Genomic DNA, 16,638 nt, shown 5'->3' on the forward strand with positions numbered 1-16,638 from the left:
CCTTTCAGCACTGACAGCTCCGCTCTGGCTGGCCAGAAGTAGTTATCAGATTACTTGTATTAAAACCTAATTAAGATGTGTGTCAGTAAATGCAGCATGATTATTGGATTTGGTGATTTAGCTGCTGCAGGTTGCTGCAATCCAATCACGCCATTTCAGCAAATCCAGCTCGTTGGAGTAAAGTGAAAACATTTTAAACCAGTAACCTGACTATGCTAAAAGAGTTTTTACTTTTACTGCCTCTACTATGTCAAGGACTGACTGATACCCACTGCAGGGTAAATGGGTACTGCCTACAGATCCTTGCATATTAATTTCATTCAAATCAACATTAAAACCCAGGGGAGGGCTGACAGGTTATATCAGCTTTTACCTTCATTGTGGATTGCCTATGGATTAGTGGGCCTGAGTCCCCCAGGGCAGGGAACTTGCAGCCAGAGTCCTGTGGGTGCCCCTGGTTTAGCACTGTGTTACAATAGAAAATAAAGCAGCTTTTGTTTTTATCTGTAGGCCACACATAAGGGGAAGTGTAACATGGTAGGTGCTAGTACAGCTTCGTGGTCTTGGTTGCAATGGAAGTTTATTCTGCAGGTGGAATTCACCTTAGTGCCAAAGCTCTGCTCTGTGTTAGATGTTTTACCTCATTTCTGGACAGCCTGGAGTATAGCCTAGTCTCAGATCCAAATTTCACTGTCGTGTGAAATCTTCTGCATGTTCTAACTGCACGAAAAAAGCAAGGTAGGTTGGAGCCATTCTAACATAAAACTGCCTATGAGTTCCAAGTACTGAGAATAAGAAAAAAACATTTACCTTGAAGCTTTCATTGCAACTTGTGATGCCTTGGTTGTGTTCTCCTTCTGTGGAACCACTCATCCCATAGAACTCTTTCTTTCTGGCCTCCTTGTAGAAATAGGGATTTTGGTTTAAAGTGGTTAATGGGAAATTATTTGAAGGGTATTCTTATCACTAGTGGCTAGGAGCTTTCTCCTTAGTGCCAGCTGGGTATGTCCTACTCCTGTGGGTAATCGAAACATAACATGGTTTAAGAGCTACGTTTTCACCTTGTGCCTTGAAGTAATGTGATAGAGCATGGAGTCAGTCCCTGTCCTTCAACATGACCAGGCCAAGGGGGAGCAGCTGCATGCCATCCCAACTGGACAGATCTTGCACTTTGGTGGAAAAATTACCTTGTTTAGACAGGAGGGTGAGGACACAGTGGTCACTCAGATGCTCAGGATGCAGTAAATTTGTCTGGTAGGTGGTGTTGCCAGAATGAACGTGGCGACTGTGCAACCTCCCTGACTCGTATTAGCAAAATGTGCAGAAGGTTCTGTCACCCAGTTGTAAAAATGATGGCAGGCATCGATGTGCAGTTGTAACATATGGGAAGTACAGTGAACGTGGGTGGAGCTGTTCATTTCTCATCTTGAATCATTTACGAGATCAGCAGGCAGGCCAGATACAATGCATATGGGAATGTGTGGCTGTGCTGCACATGTCACATGTAATAGCAGATACTGTGAGAGGGCCCAGAGCCTGTCCTCAGGAGCTAAACACACCAGAATAGGCTGGGAGTCACAGTGTGCGGACCAAGGGCCAGCTTGGCAGCAGTTTTGGGAGTACAGACTGGCAGGCAGAATTTAGGAACTGACAATCCAGATTTGCACTGACTGGAACTGCACCCTTTTCATTCATTGTTGCCCAGAATTTTAGATTTGAATGTTATTAAACCTGTAGGCAAGCACTGGAGGTACAGATGATAAACGTAAAAGTTGTGGCCTGCTGGTCAAACTCAGCTCCATGCCTATGTCATCTTTCTCCCCCCACTCAAGAAGACAGTTTAAATATAACACTGGGTGGTAAAGTTGCAAGCAGAAAAGTGTAATTGAGCATTTCCATGATTAAAGACTTTTCTATTTACAGCAGTTTATTTGAAAGAGCTTCACAATACAACACACTAGGGCTTGTGTCCAGTAATATTTTTGAAATTTGCATGGACTACCTGTGATTATCTACTAAAAATATTGTTCTCATGTAAAAATCACATGAGTTGGAAATGACTTCTGACTGGATGCCAGGACTAATAAACAGTCACTGGAGAAGTAACAAGTGATACCTGCTTTCTTGATTAAAGAAATAGATATGCAGTTGACCTGTCGTACAGCACTGTTGTCCCAACTCAGGCACTTGTTCATCCAGTGTAAGCAGAAGGCCTCTGCATGTTTCTTCTGTTACCTGCCAGGTTTTTCCCTCTGTTTTGCAGCCCCTGATGAGGAGGAGCTTTGGAATGATGGGCTCTTTACATCTTTTCCCCAGGAATCCCTGTTACACTGTTAAAGGATCTATGCTGACATGCTTAATTAACACTAAGCTTACTTGAAATAAGTGCTATGTTCTGTAATGAGTTTTGGACATTGACCAGCTTGCAAAGAGCAGTGGACAGAAAACAGAAGTTTTTGTCGCTTCAGGTCCAGTTTGTCAGGGAATTTGGGTATTTGGTTTTATAATCTGGGCTACAGTGTGTGTTTCAAGAAGACAGTTACTGAAGCAGCTACAGAGTGTGCAGCTTGCTTAGCTACAGGTGTCAGGATGCAGGCCTGCAGTCCTTACTGATGTCACAGCAAAGCAGATTTGCTGTCATGTCCTCATAAAGGTTCTAAATTAAAAGTGAAAAGCTTTAAAAGTGCTAATTTAAAGTGTGAAAATACATTTAATGTGCATTCTAGGAGTAATACTTTAGTTTCAGTCCAACCTGAACTCTGAACTCTGGGCACTGCGACCACCAGTGCAAACATCAAAGCTTCTTCTGTGAACTCCAACTTCAGATGTTCTGCAACCCTTTTATCTATTTCTTTTCCAGGTTACAGCAGCTTGACAAGCACTGCCAGGTCACTGCCCAGCAGTTAGTGGAGTTGCTCAACAAACAGAATCAGCTCTTCAAAGAGAAGCACCTGCTTACAGAAGAAGTGCAGTTTCTGCGAACACAGGTACTGTGCCAAAAGAAAAGAAAGTCTGGGGGGAATATTCTGCAGCTTTAGCAGAGAAATCTGCCAGCAGTCTGATTTCAACTGCTGGATTTTGTTGCTGTTGTTCTTTTAAATACAGCATTACCTTATAAAAAATAAAATAAAAATTCATGCAGTTGGAAAGAGACAGGTAGCAGAACCTGACTCTCACTTAAATCTAAACTAAATGAAAAAAGTATTTTGAACTGACAATCAAAAAGCAGAAGTTCCTAGCTTTCTCATCTGAAGATTTTTGTGTTGCTTTTTCAGAGAAAAGGGAAATTTTTTTCTTTAATATCGTTAATGTTTAAACAGTAACTTGATATTGGTAATTGCTTAGAGGTTTTGCTGCCATTTGTCACACTAAAGTCCTTCCATCACTTTGTGATTTTTTTTGTCATCTTTTTTTGAAGTAATTTATCTTTTTGTTGCTCAGTGACCACTCATGGTGAGACACTTGAGATTTCCTGTGCAGAGCCACTAGTTGAGCCTTGATGATCCCAGTGTGTCTCTTTCAACTCAAGATATTCTGTGATTCATGCACACAAATGTGAAATGGTGAATGTACAATCAATCTGGCCTGGGCACTAATGACAGCACTGCTTCTCCAGCAGGTCTGATTGTTGCTTCCAGTGGTCCCTAGGAAGCTGTGGCTTCTTATGGGCTGTTCTGGCTTTTTTTGTTTTGGCCACTGTTCTTCGGCCAGTTAAGTGCTCTGGAAATGAGGGAAAAGACTGCGAGGCCGGGTTTTTTTTTTTGTCCTTCTTTCACTTTTTTTCAGAAAAAGGAATAGAACTAAGAAGCACAGAATGAGGCTTTCAGTAAAACTATCAGATAATCAAACTCAAGGGTGAATTAGTGTATTTACTCAGTCACAAAGGAAATTACAATGCTTTCTAACTTTCAAACTTGTGAGTTTGCCCAGGATAGCTGGGGTTCTCTGAACATAGTAACAAAGGACATTCAGTGTAGGAAATTTAGTCTAGTAGCACACCTAGCAGTAAACAGAACATGAATTGGCTTAGAACTTTAAAATATTTAAAACATACCATTTTTGTAGGCTTTTTATGTGTAGAAGTCAGTAAATGTTTAACCTAGGAGAATAAAATCCATACTTTGTTAAGCCCCAATCATAATCTATTTTATCTGGAAGTGATTGTGTTTTTATGGAGTTGGGCAAAAGTACAAAAATCATACAAAAGAGAAAAAAAATCATTCAAATACTACACTTCTATCGAGATTTGACTGGCAGAACTGCATTCTTTATGTTCATTACAAGTTAGTTGTGCTCCAGAGGACACTTTTTGAGAACACTCAGAAAAGAAGAATGATATAAAAGTTATTACAAAATGAGCCCTAAAAATCTATTTGCAGCTGTTTAAAGCAATGGTGGTTCTCTGGGAACAGGAATTCAGCCGAAAATAGCTGCTTGGAATATCAGACAATTGTTTTAAGGAAGCTGAAGAACAGTTCACCATAAATGGAAGCTCTTTGCAGAAAGATGCCTGTAGTTAGTATAGAAATAAATACTAAAACCAAACAATTGCAGAGTCAGTGTTGATCAAAGGTTAAAGTAACCTCATATTCCACATTTTACTGTATTGTCCAACAGTTCTCATTTTTAATTAACCAAGTTTTTGGAGGTTCTTTTGGTGGGGGGGAGGTGGAAACAACCAACCATAACCTAATCTTTTAAAGATACTGTAAAATATACTAACCAAAATGTGCTATTGTATCTTAGAACATAAACCACTAGTAACTGCAGTTGCATATTTCAGGAAAAGAAATGGGATGCAGATCTCAAACAGGACACAGATGGAATGAAGTAAAAACCTGGATGGATAAAGAGAAATGAGAAGAAGTAGGTATTTTTTTTCTATATCCTATATATAGAGTGGGGGGAGAGGAAAGGAGAGCATGACTAAAACTATTTGCAGATGTGAGTTGAATCTGGCAAACACTTAAAGACAAAAGGAAGAAGGAAGTGTTTGAAACAATTTTGGGTTTGAAACTATTGAAGCTTTTTGTACTTTGATTTTTTCTTCTTTAAGCACTTAAAAATTTGAGGACAAGCACTCCATAGCAAAGACAAGTTTACCTAACAGAATTAAAAAGAAAAAAAAATCTTAAATATGTAAGCTGAAGGGAAAGGGGGATATACAGCTCTTAGCTAGGGGGGGAACTTCTGGAAGATCTCAGATTTAACCCAGGCACTTTTTGTCTGGATAGTCACTAGGTGTTTGCCTTTGGATTTGGAATGCTTAGTTTTCTTGCTTCCAGTATTTTCTGTCTGAGGAAGCTTGAGTCATCCTTATCTCTTCAGAAAGGCTGCAATTGGTTTTGGAATAAATCGTAACAGTTTGTATCACATTGAAAGAAACATTATCTAAATATTTGTATTTGGAGCTGTGCTGTCTGAGTTACAGTAGTGCAACATAGTTATAGTTGTTCCTACTGCCTTGTAAGAGTTACTAAACTTTTAAAGTTTAAAGAATTTAAAATTGCATCATTTACTTGAATCTAGCTGACCTAGTCAACAAACCCTAACAAGCCCTGAGCTTTTCAGAAGTCAGGTTACTTCCACTGCAGTTTTTATTTCTAATGTTACATGTTTGTTGTATGGGGGAAAGACAGCAGAAAGGAAAAAATGTCTTTAAATTCAGCTACATGTTGGTGTGTTGAGAGCCTGTTTTTCTTGGAAAACTCATTTCACACTGTAAGGAAAATTCAGGGGTTTAAAGTGAAGGAAAAGAATTCATAAAAGAAGTACCTGATCCTGCTGTAATGCTGCATTCCTTTACAGGCCACATGAGCATATTCAGGACCTTGTAAAGGTAATAAAATTTTAATTATGGGATTTACACCTTCCATTTTGAAAGTTTTTAGAACATTCAGGTTTGGAATTTCTACCTCTGAACGTCTCTTGTATATTGGAACTCACTCTAAGGCAGAAGGATAAGAGAGATTTAATTTCTCTCCTACATAGTTATGAAATACAGAATACTAAATAAATATGTACAGAAAGCAAACAAACATCTAAACAGAGATTTCTGGAAACCTCAGCAACCCCCACCAGGCACAAGTGTATTTGTGAAGGCTGGGATGCCTCTCTCTTGCAGGATCTGCCTTGGTGTCCATCAGTTTGACAAAAAATAAGTGTTTGTCCTGGTGGATAATCCCCTCACAGACCTCAGCTGCCAGAAGGGGCTGCTGGCCAGCTGAGCCAGAGAGAGCACAGACGGGTAGGATTTGGACCTTGAGGATTACTTCCAGCAAGGGCTGTCATCCTGTGCTGCTGCTCTGACTTCCCCATGAAGATCTCCTCCTGCAAGCCAGCCCTTCCCTGGCCAGGAACTCGCACTCTCCCTGTGCTCTCCGTATGGCTGATCCACTAAAGCTCTCTCCTCCCTCCTTACAGATGTCTTTGTCATAGTGAGCGTGTCTGTGAGCTGGTCACCCTTCTTCTAAAAGGAAGTTAAAGTAAACTCACCCGTGCCTGTGTTCCCGTCCTCGCCCCAGCTGCTCAGTGGGAGGCACTGTCAGAATTACAGCTGTTCTGGAGCAGGGGTTTTCTTTCCTTTCTTGTGTCAGCACGAATTTTCAGTGAGGTCCCAGCAGTTAATGCAAAAGTGCTCCCAAGTGCCATGTTTGCTTTTTATTTTTTATTATATATTACGGAAGGGGGAGCCTTATTTCCAGCAAACAGGTAGGCCATCCATCTCTGCTGTCAAAAGTGATTCAAGATGATCCTTACATGGCCCTCAACCTCAGGAGACCTGAAGATTGCTTTGGTTATTGGAAGAGAACTTTTGTTTTAGTGTAGTCTTAATGCACAAAAATGGTGCCTCTGCCAGGTGTTAGTAACAGCCAGTGACGTTCCACAGATGGTGGTTGGTTGATGTTGTTGTGGGGTTTTTTAAGCAGATGAAAATCTTCACTTCTGCTTGGATGGAGTTTAATCAGAAGTGATGCAAGTTAAACTATGGACAGGAAGGGATAAAGATAAACCTCTGTTTGATGTCTGACTGCCCTGACATGAGGCTTCAAGTATTCAGCTCCTCAGTGTTTGCGAATCTGCAGGTGTGGGAGTTCTGTACATCCTGTCCAGTGTCTAGCTACTGGACAAAGCTGGGCACCAGCTGAGGAGTTAAGCCTGGCCCTCCTGAGAGTTCCACCTTGAGTTTAACAGGCATGCAATGGAGGATGGAGGCACTGAAGTCACCTGAGTGCTTTCTAATCAAACAGGAAGTCAGTTGCTCTTCCCTCCTCCCAGTATAGCTGGCGGCAATAAAATAAATCAGTCAGGCATCTGTGGTTCCAATCCTATAGACCCTTCCAATTTGTACACCCAATACCCTACCACCCTTAAAGCAGATGCCACTGAGATAAGGAGTGAGTGCCCAGAGGAGCCTGGGCACTGTATGCTGCAGAGTTCTGTGCACTGAAAACCAAAATATTATTGGGAGGAGAAGAAACTCAGACTGGAAGGGACCCTACCCCTGACAGTCCAGTAACAACTCGTTTACCAGTAACCTGAATGTGACAGTGACAGTTGTGCCCATTTTGTTAGAGAATAGCACACCCTAAATGACAGCTTTAATACTTGGGCCCTTGGACAGTGGGGTACAGAGACTCTGACAGGATTGGTGCTTGCTTTGTGAAGATGTTCAGGCCAGGCTGGAGTCAGGAGGCGGTTTTCCCACTTTGTCAATCAGGCGGAGGTTCTGCATCTCACAAAGTATTAATGCTGGGTAGCTGTGGTGGGGAAAGACACCCGCAATAGAAATTTCCAGGAGACCTCTTCAAGAGTCGAGTGTTTGGGGTCCTTTTAAGCTTCTGCCCATACTCTAATGCTGAGGGTCCCTGCAGCACAGAGTAGGTTTCCTCTGGTTGTCACTAGCCAGGCACTGACATGGAATTAAAGCCCCAAGGATTTCCATTGCCATAGTTCCTTGCACTTGTTGCAGACACAACCATAGCAGTTGGTGTTGGTGCATGTATTTTGGGGGAAAAAAACACCATGTTACTGTTTTTAATTCTTTAATGAGCTGCAGCTTCATGAATTTTCTTTAATTCAGCCTAACCAACCAAGGGGGGAAAGGAAAAAAAACAAAACCCTTCAGTCTTCTAATGCAAAACCAGCCAAAGTAGAAAGTTTATTTTTATTTCTGAGGTCATGTACATCTCTTAAATTCAATTTTTAGCACTGCAGTGGCTTAATTCGAGGTAGCTCCCCCAGCTCCAATAGTTTGATGTCTTGCTCAATTCAGTCCTTAAGTGCTACCGAGGAAGCACAAACAGCTATGCAAGATCTTCAAAACTGCGAATTAACCTTCCCACCAGAGGTTTCCTACAGGCACCAAGGCAACAGTTTCCTGTTTTGCTACAGCTGCCCACCCCAGACACATGCTGAACACTGCACAGTAAACACCCTCTGGCAAAACCCTGCCATCTTCTTGGAAGGGAGAAGGGGCAGGATCTTAGACGTGCCCCAAAACAAAAGCTCACTTATTTACTGCTAAACAGGAGCCATGTCAAAACCTCATGGAGATCCTGTTTTTCAGAAATCAGATATCTCTTGTTCTTGCTACCTGTAAGACTTCTGAGCTTAGAAAGAGTGAGGACAGCAGGCCCACAGGAAGTGCAGGCTTTGAAACTGTACTTGTTTACTCTGCCCTACTGCAGCCTTAACTGTTTTTTATTTCTCTTCTCAGATCTTGCCTGCAGGTTGACGTGACACAAATGAGAAACACAGGCACTGCCATACAGACTACCCATCTCTTCCTTTTATCTTTCAGGTCTGCTCTGCACCTGGCTGAAACTTGTCTGAGGCTCACCCAAAGACACCTCTACAGAAAACAGGCACACTTGCTAGTTAATTTCAGCTGGTTTCTATTTGGTTTTAACTACAGAATCACAGATATTTTGAAGCCTTACCTGCCTACCAAACTTTCTAGGACAACAGCTGAGACTTTTCTGAAAAGACCAGGCTTGCAAGTCAGTTTTAACAGCTATTACATGGTGTGGATGTCAGTAATTTGTACAATTTATATAAAATGTTTTTATCTATTTTCATTTTTGAACATACATGTCTATATTATTTACAGACTGAAATATCAATAAACATAATAGAATCTCTAGGTTCCTTGTTCTGTCCTTCTGAATTCAAGGGAAAGCATGTGCAGGCTGAGGAGGGAGAAGGGGGCTGTTTGCAAGTGCTGCACATGTAACCCCCCTCCTTTTTAGAAACTCAGTACCAGAATATACCTGGGAACTTGATATTCAACAGGATTTTTGTCACTTTAATATAAAAAGTGAGAGCCCCAGCAACTACTTACTAACCAGAAAAGCATAAGAAGATTGAGAAATATTCCACCTAATGCGGAGGAATTTCCATGGGTCAGGTTCCCCTTTAAAACATTCACTGAACAAGGCCTTTAAGAGAAAGGAGCCCTTGGTTATTACAGAGGAGCCATTACAAGAGGTGCTGGGCTCCATACTGAGGTGGTGAAACTGGACTTTTCCACCAGCACGTATTCTGGGCACCAGCTGAACTTGGTTTCAAATTATTGAACTCAGAACATTTGGAGGGTACAAGTGGAGGGCTTTTTTTCTGATTAACTGTGTATTCATGTTTTTCAAGGTTACTTTTCAAATACCCAACTGTTTGAGAAAGAATTTATCTGAATATTTTGCTATCTAGTGTTGGATAAGCTACACACAAGAGAAAAGTTTCTATATCTCTTTTTTTCAATGTAGTTGGTAAAGGGGGTGAAAAAAGCGCAAAGAACAGTTCCCCAGCAATAAAGCTACTTCAGCCAGAATGAACACAGAAAACATAACAAAAAAATAGAGTAACAACACATGCAATAAATTACTATTGGGTGTGGAACACAATCCTTCCTTCCCTTATATTTTAAGAATTACTAGTGGTACAGCCCTAACATCAAAGTGATTTTTCCTCCCTATTTCAATTTCCTGCCATATAAAACTGCCAAACACATCTGATCACCTCCCTGAACAGCTTCATGGATATGACACTGAGCATGCTGAGAAAGGCCTCGGGTCTTTAGGGAGAAGAAAGGCTGCTGAAGGAAAGCCCTCTCTACTCAAACTTGGGATTTTTCACAGTAATCAGGCTGACAGCTTTTTAAGTGTCACTACTTTATAGATGCTTTACACAGTTAAGAATATACATTTATAAATGTAGGAAAACGCAAACTTTATTTTTTTTTAATTCCTCAGCATAAATCTGTGTTCAAATAGGAGACAGTGCCTATAGGCTATGCGTGCAAAGGAACTCAGGCACCTATTCCTGGCACTTAGGCTTCACTGAGACCCTGGAGCACAGCAGGACCCTCAACCTTTCTGGACTTGCCTCACCTACAGGTGGCTTCTGGTGGCCACATGCAGGTTCCCCCACTGCCAGCCACCTACGTGCATGTACAAGTCTGATTTCAACAAAGGGCCCTGGGCTGCCAGTATATATAGCTCGAAGTAGGTTTTTCATACTCATCCCAGGCATAGGTGCAACTATTGTGTTGCGGGGAGTCTACAAGGAATAACTTCCCTTGCAGCAGTTACTCTACTTTGTAGCAATTAATAAGTCATTACAGCACCAGGCCTACCTGTCTATATCCCTCCCTACCTTCCCCTGCTTCTCCTTAAGCACTCAATACTTGGTTTTTACAAAGTTTACATGTATCAGACCCAATGATCAAATCCAGGTCAGCACACAGAGCGTGATTCCACAAACACGGGATGCAGACTGACCACATCGTCCTGTCACTGCTGCAGTTTTGTCCTGGTCACTGACATCCTGCTATCACTGAACTAACTGATGCTCTTTCCTATTACAAGGTGGAGGAAGTAAAAAAAAAGAAAAAACCTGAGACCTGGATGAAGCACCTCTATTCCTGAGAAGCATTCACATCAAAGAACAGAAAACCCATCAGATGACCCACTGCCTTAAGGACACTCAGCCCTCTAGATTGGCTGGATCAAACGGCCCTGGACCAGCCTATGGGCTTCAAAGAGTCCCATTCTGCAGTGCCCTGCAAATCCCACCTTCCCTTTTTTCCCCTCTCCTTGCCCAAACATCGCCTAGCTGTGGGATATGAGGCCAAGAATTTAATCAGCTGAAAATCACTTAAATGGTGGATGTTCTGATAGGAGCTTATCTTCAAAAGTATAACCCAAATTTACTTTTGTAAATGACATACATCTCATAGAGTTAACAGGAGCCACCTGTATGGAAACAGCCTCGGTCCAAAGCACGGATACATTTTGCTTAGTCATAAAAACTTTTTTCTTTTTTTTTTAACAATACTGTAACTTAATAATTTACAAGCTGAAACTGTTCACCCATTATCTGAAATATGTCACAGCGAGTTACAGTTATCACTAGGACCTCACAGCAAATAAAACTTGTAACTAAACATGCACAGATCATTGTATATACAGTGATAAAAAAATAATGATGTACATTTTCTTGTAAGAAGAAATTAAGTAAATTCTTTGTGCATTTCAGGATTGAAACATCTAACCTATATAAAATTACTTTAAAATATGAAGTAAATATTTAACCCAAAATTTGAGAAATCTTTTGTAATCTGCAATATAGCCTTCTCATTTCCATTTTTTCTTTCTCTGACACAGAACAACTTAAGAATTTTATCCTCTAAGATATTTAATAGTAATGTGCAGATATAAAAAAATACGTCCTCTGTGGCAAGCTTGAACATATATATATATATATATTTACAATCCTCCAGAACAAATTAGCATTAAAAAACACAGAAGTAGCAGATTGACATAGTGCTTTATTTAAGCTGTCTGTACGAAGGAAAATAATGTGCATCCCTATCATATACGTGTAAAAATACTAAGGATGTACAGTGTACAAAAACAGTTTCTTGTAGTTATTTCACATCCTTGTGGGTCATATACTTAAGGAAATAAACAGTTTAAGTATGACCAACAGTAATACGGTTTCTTGGGTTTGTAGTCGTGTCTGCTTAATATCCTTAACCATATGACTAGATCTTGCATGGATCTAATGAAAGAACTAGCAAGGTCAAGAAATGTCACAAACTCTAAAGCTACAGGGAGGTAATTCAATTACCAATTTAGAGGTTTTTATTTAAATAAATACTTTACATTTCATGCTTGCCTGTAATGCACTACCAGGAGCAAGATAAGGAAATTCTACTGTAGACAGTACAAACAGTAGCAGCAAAGTGTGTACATTGAGGTGTAATATATAGACCCTGCAGTTAGTAAGGAAAGACCTTACTTTTGTACTCTAGGAGAAGCACATGGCCCCTGCAAGAACAGTCAGCTTTAAGAAGCCACAAGTAAAAATGGAAAAAAAAGGTAAAACAATACTGGAATAAATGTTCTTTAAGCAACAGGAATGTACTGGAAGATGGATTAGTGTGGAAAGCGAAGCTGTGTGCAAAACTGCCAAAATCCAAACAGAAATGACCTGTTTCCTCTGAGATGGCTGCAGTACAAGAGGGCATACTGTATGTCATGGAAGTCAGTACAAGCTGGAGTCAAGGTCTGAAATGTACTGTGCTCGAAAGGCTCACCAAGACACCCAGCCACCACCTCCTGTCCCAATCCAACCACAACTGCAGACAGCAAAAGAAGAGCTTCAAAAGTTTCCCTCAGCACTGCTTATCCATTTCTCTGTCATCTTCTTTCTAACACTGGTAAGACAGAATCCCCCAGACCTGGGCAGCACAAAGTGGCTGCTGACTCTTTGCATCATAAACTGGACCACTGACATTTCAGAAGGCAGACAATGCAATGCAAAGTGATGTCTTAAAAGGCTTTCAAATAGTTCACTGCCAGGCCCTTCCTGCAAACGTGCACTACCTGGCTACGCAACAGAGAGCAAAGCACAGGGCGTCACTGCCACAAGGAGCTGCTGGCCAGAGCCACAGCCAGTCAGCCACTGGCTGGAGGTGCCCTGTGCCAAGAAACTTATTGCTATTACAAGCTGAAAACATAGGGGAGAAAACACAGGTATGTAACACAGATTTTGAATCGCCATACTTTCAGTCTGTGAGTACAAGACCTTTGCAGAGAACTAATTAATGCCCGTCTGTTAAGTACTTGGTTATTTCAGTCACTTGCTCACTGTGTCAGTGTAGACACCTCTACACCACCAGTCCAGGACAGACCTGCAACGCATTTGCTGCTCTCCTCTATCCGCACAGGGACAACATCTACACGTCTTTAGTGTTACAGGGTGACGTAATGAAATCCTATGCAGTTAGAATATACATCATGATATATTTCTATCTGATTATCCATCCATTACTAAAGATAAAACATGAAACATGAAAAATTGTCTAAATTACTCTGCATCTCTAGCTGCCGCGCTAAAATGCCCATCTACCCCTTGACCATCCCAGCACATGCACTGCCAGCAGTGGGCTTCATGCTTGGGCACTCAACTTTCCACATCAAGAGGCTAAGGCATCTGTGTAGGAACATCTCTCTTCTCAGACTCATCTACTCACTCACACAACGCAACCAGGAATATTCTGCAATATCACAGTCTTCGTGGGAGTTAACAAGAGCTGAACGTAGAGATACTTCCAATGATAATCCCACGGAGTCGGGGGTTCCCAGTGTCGCCTGCAAGGGTGCGCTCGGTCACTGTGCTGCGTCACACCCCAACTCCTAGCACCAAAGGGTTTATTATTAAGATTATCATTGCTGAAGATCAAAGCTAAAGTTTATGCACACGTTCTGTTAGACACAGATCTTCGGAAATGGCAAGATGTTTCCCTAGCAGTGGAGTGTTTGTTGTGATCTTTGAAATTCAGTCAATCAGGTACCATGTTTAAACATAACCTGCTGGGTTTCAGCACTCTTTTGGTTGAGGGCAAATCTTCCGTGAGAACGGCTGATCCCAGAAATTTACTATTTTAATTGTTAAAATAAAGTGCTTTTCTTGTAATCACTGTGGTCTCATTTAAATGCAATTCCTTCATATAGAACAGACATTTTCTCTTGCACTGTCAGGGTCTTATGTTTATCCTAAATGGAGCACAAGATGTAGCTTTTTTGTCTGTTCACTTTTAACCCTTCGGCACATGAGGTTGGAAATCCCTACCTCCACTGCCAAACTGTTAAAAGACAGTATTTCATTCACAAAAATCTGGTTCTAAGCAGTATGTACAATTTCAGAGCCTTGTTAAAATTTCCACATGGGAGAAAAGTGCATTATTCCCTTCAGCTTGTACAGTCCTTCCATATATTACAAAATTAACTGCTATAAGCCTGTTCTAAGATGTAGCAGCATTTGCAAACATGACACATACAAACCTTATCTCTAAAAATAAATACTACCACACTATAACCAAAAACAAAAAACAAAAAACAGAAAAAAAGAATATTTGGAGTTAAACACCTGGAGAGGAAGCTAATTCACAAACTCAAAATAAAAACAAGTAAGGCAAACACCTGTTTACCTTGGTGCACACATTTTGGTGAAAAGCAATACCATTATGCCTGTCTACATTCTTCAGCCATCAGAGGTGATGCATATCATGAAAGAGAAAAGCATGAAAAAGATGTTATCTGGTGCAAATTATAAAACCCCTTGAACAACTTCAACTGCTGCTTTTATGCCTTCATTTCTTGCATGTATAATGTTCGATTCTCCATGATTGCACATGAACCTGGAAGTTCTAAGTGGCAGACTGGGTGACCCCAGCCGTTCTGCTTCTTCTGTAGTATCCAACAGTAATTAAAAAATAATATATATATATTTATATATATCAACAGTTTAAGTCCTTCTCTCAAACATTTCCCAAACAAATTCCAGCCAGATGTTAATGACAGAGACCTGCTTCAAGTAATGATATGCCTAACAGAAACCTTGCATATGTACATCACCACCTCTACGTTTCCTCATTCTAACCAGCACAAACAGATGCATGAAAATGTTATCACCTAGTCTGTTTAGACTAATAACAATTTTGATTCATCTTCTGGAAGAAGATAAGCTGGACCAACACGGCTTTTGTTTAGCCTCCACTGTGAGGAAAAATAGATGACTACTTGTTCACAAAGTGTACAATGCTGAAGTCAAGTCATCTACCTTCAAAGAAACTGTTAGTAACTTCTTGATGTTGCTATTATACTGAGACTGGGCAGCAGCAACAGCAGGAGAGCGGAGTAGAGAGAATCTCATATGTCATGCAAAACCAGAACGGCTTTTAGGTAGGTTTGGGAAAGAAACTTGTTCAATTTGGAATGGTCTCTGAAAGTGCCCCTGCTATCATGGTAGTATCTAGTACTGGTGGTGATGTTCAGGAATCATATTCACTGATAAACCTAAGGTGACAGTGAAGCAGCAGAACAAAAAAAAGTTATTCTCGTCCACTTGCAGAGTAGGAAAACTGGGGGAAATGCGGCCGCCTCTCATTGTCCATGCAGTCCATACCATCCTCGTCATCTGTATTAAGGAAGAAGTTCAAAACATCAGTATATTTTCCATAAAATTTGATTATTCACCTGACATGCAGTACATCTTTCAGGGTTCAATGCTGAGGTTAAAGGCTCAAGCTAAAGTAAGACTTCAGTTAAGCACATAAGCTTATGTTCAGACAGCAGGACCATACTCACTGAAAGGACAGCATGCCCAAAAGTCACTATTTATTTCAGGTTGATTGTTTGGTTCATATTATTCTGATTGTCACCTGAGAACTTCAATCACAACTACCCCTTCTAGGCTAATCCAAACATGCTGGCACACCCAGCCTCTGGCAGCACAGAAGCTGAGTGCCAATTGAGGCAGCCAGTTTCCATCATTTATTGAGCTGAGCTCAGGAAATTATAGTCTTACTGTAGATATATTTAAATATTCCTCCATTTCAAAGGGATTTAAAAGGAAAAACAGCTACAAAATGAACAATTCATACAGGTTCTATGTGTTTCAATTCTTAGATATTATTTTTAGTAAACTACTTATTTTTACAGTACTTACTGGGATCAGAAGAAATATGGAATAAGCCAAATCCATAAATTTTTTTATTTACATAATTCTTCCAGTGCCAATGGAAAGCAGGCACCAGATGTTACCTAACTCTGAGAATTTGGATCTACATTCTCACATGGCTTTTTAACAGTGCTTATTCTTAAAGACTCCTGCTGAGACTGTTATTCTAACCATGTATTTATATGCAGCCTTTCAGAATTCTGTGTCTTTTGTATCTTAATATATTCTACACATAATAACTAGTTAATCCTGGTCTAACACTGAATCAAGAGAACCCAAGTTAATCCAAATTTAGTAAAATTTGTTCAAGTTACAAAGATGAACAAATTCTAATCAAGATAGACAGGAGAAGAAAGGTTTATTTTTTTCACGGCAGAGAGGCTTAAAATCACTTAAATTATGGATTTTGAGCAACATGGTCTAGTGGAAGGTGCCCCTGCTCAAGGCAGGGGTATTGGAACCAGATGAACTTCAAAGTCCCTTCCAATCCAAACCACGCTATATTTCTATGATTGTGTTCAAACACCAAAAATGCAAAATCCAGAAAATACTCTATATATGAACAGAAAACTGCAGCTAACCTAGGAGTCCTAAAACATCAGAAAATGAGCT

General features: G+C 40.5%; 2 protein-coding genes across 5 annotated transcripts in view; one reads left to right on the forward strand and one right to left on the reverse strand.

Moving 5' to 3' along the window:
* Nucleotides 1–9,145, forward strand: part of SDCCAG8 (SHH signaling and ciliogenesis regulator SDCCAG8) — a 103,752-nt gene extending 94,607 nt beyond the window's left edge. For 3 of the 4 annotated variants that reach the window (XM_015620656.3, XM_015620657.3, XM_015620662.3), the window contains 3 exons: nt 2,861–2,987; nt 4,784–4,866; nt 8,804–9,145. In XM_015620656.3, the coding sequence (XP_015476142.1) occupies nt 2,861–2,987; nt 4,784–4,834 (178 nt within the window). In that variant the 3' untranslated portion in view covers nt 4,835–4,866; nt 8,804–9,145. Of the gene's footprint in view, nt 1–2,860; nt 2,988–4,783; nt 4,867–5,808; nt 5,840–8,803 lie in introns of all 4 variants that reach the window. The other variant, XR_001520212.3, reaches the window with a different exon arrangement.
* Nucleotides 8,131–16,638, reverse strand: part of AKT3 (AKT serine/threonine kinase 3) — a 140,620-nt gene continuing 132,112 nt past the window's right edge. The window contains exon 13 of the mRNA XM_015620663.2: nt 8,131–15,483. Coding sequence (XP_015476149.1) covers nt 15,398–15,483 — 86 coding nt within the window. The 3' untranslated portion in view covers nt 8,131–15,397. The remainder of the gene's footprint in view (nt 15,484–16,638) is intronic.

Source organism: Parus major, chromosome 3 (assembly GCF_001522545.3).
Source record: "Parus major isolate Abel chromosome 3, Parus_major1.1, whole genome shotgun sequence".
Classification (NCBI taxonomy): Eukaryota; Metazoa; Chordata; class Aves; order Passeriformes; family Paridae; genus Parus; species Parus major.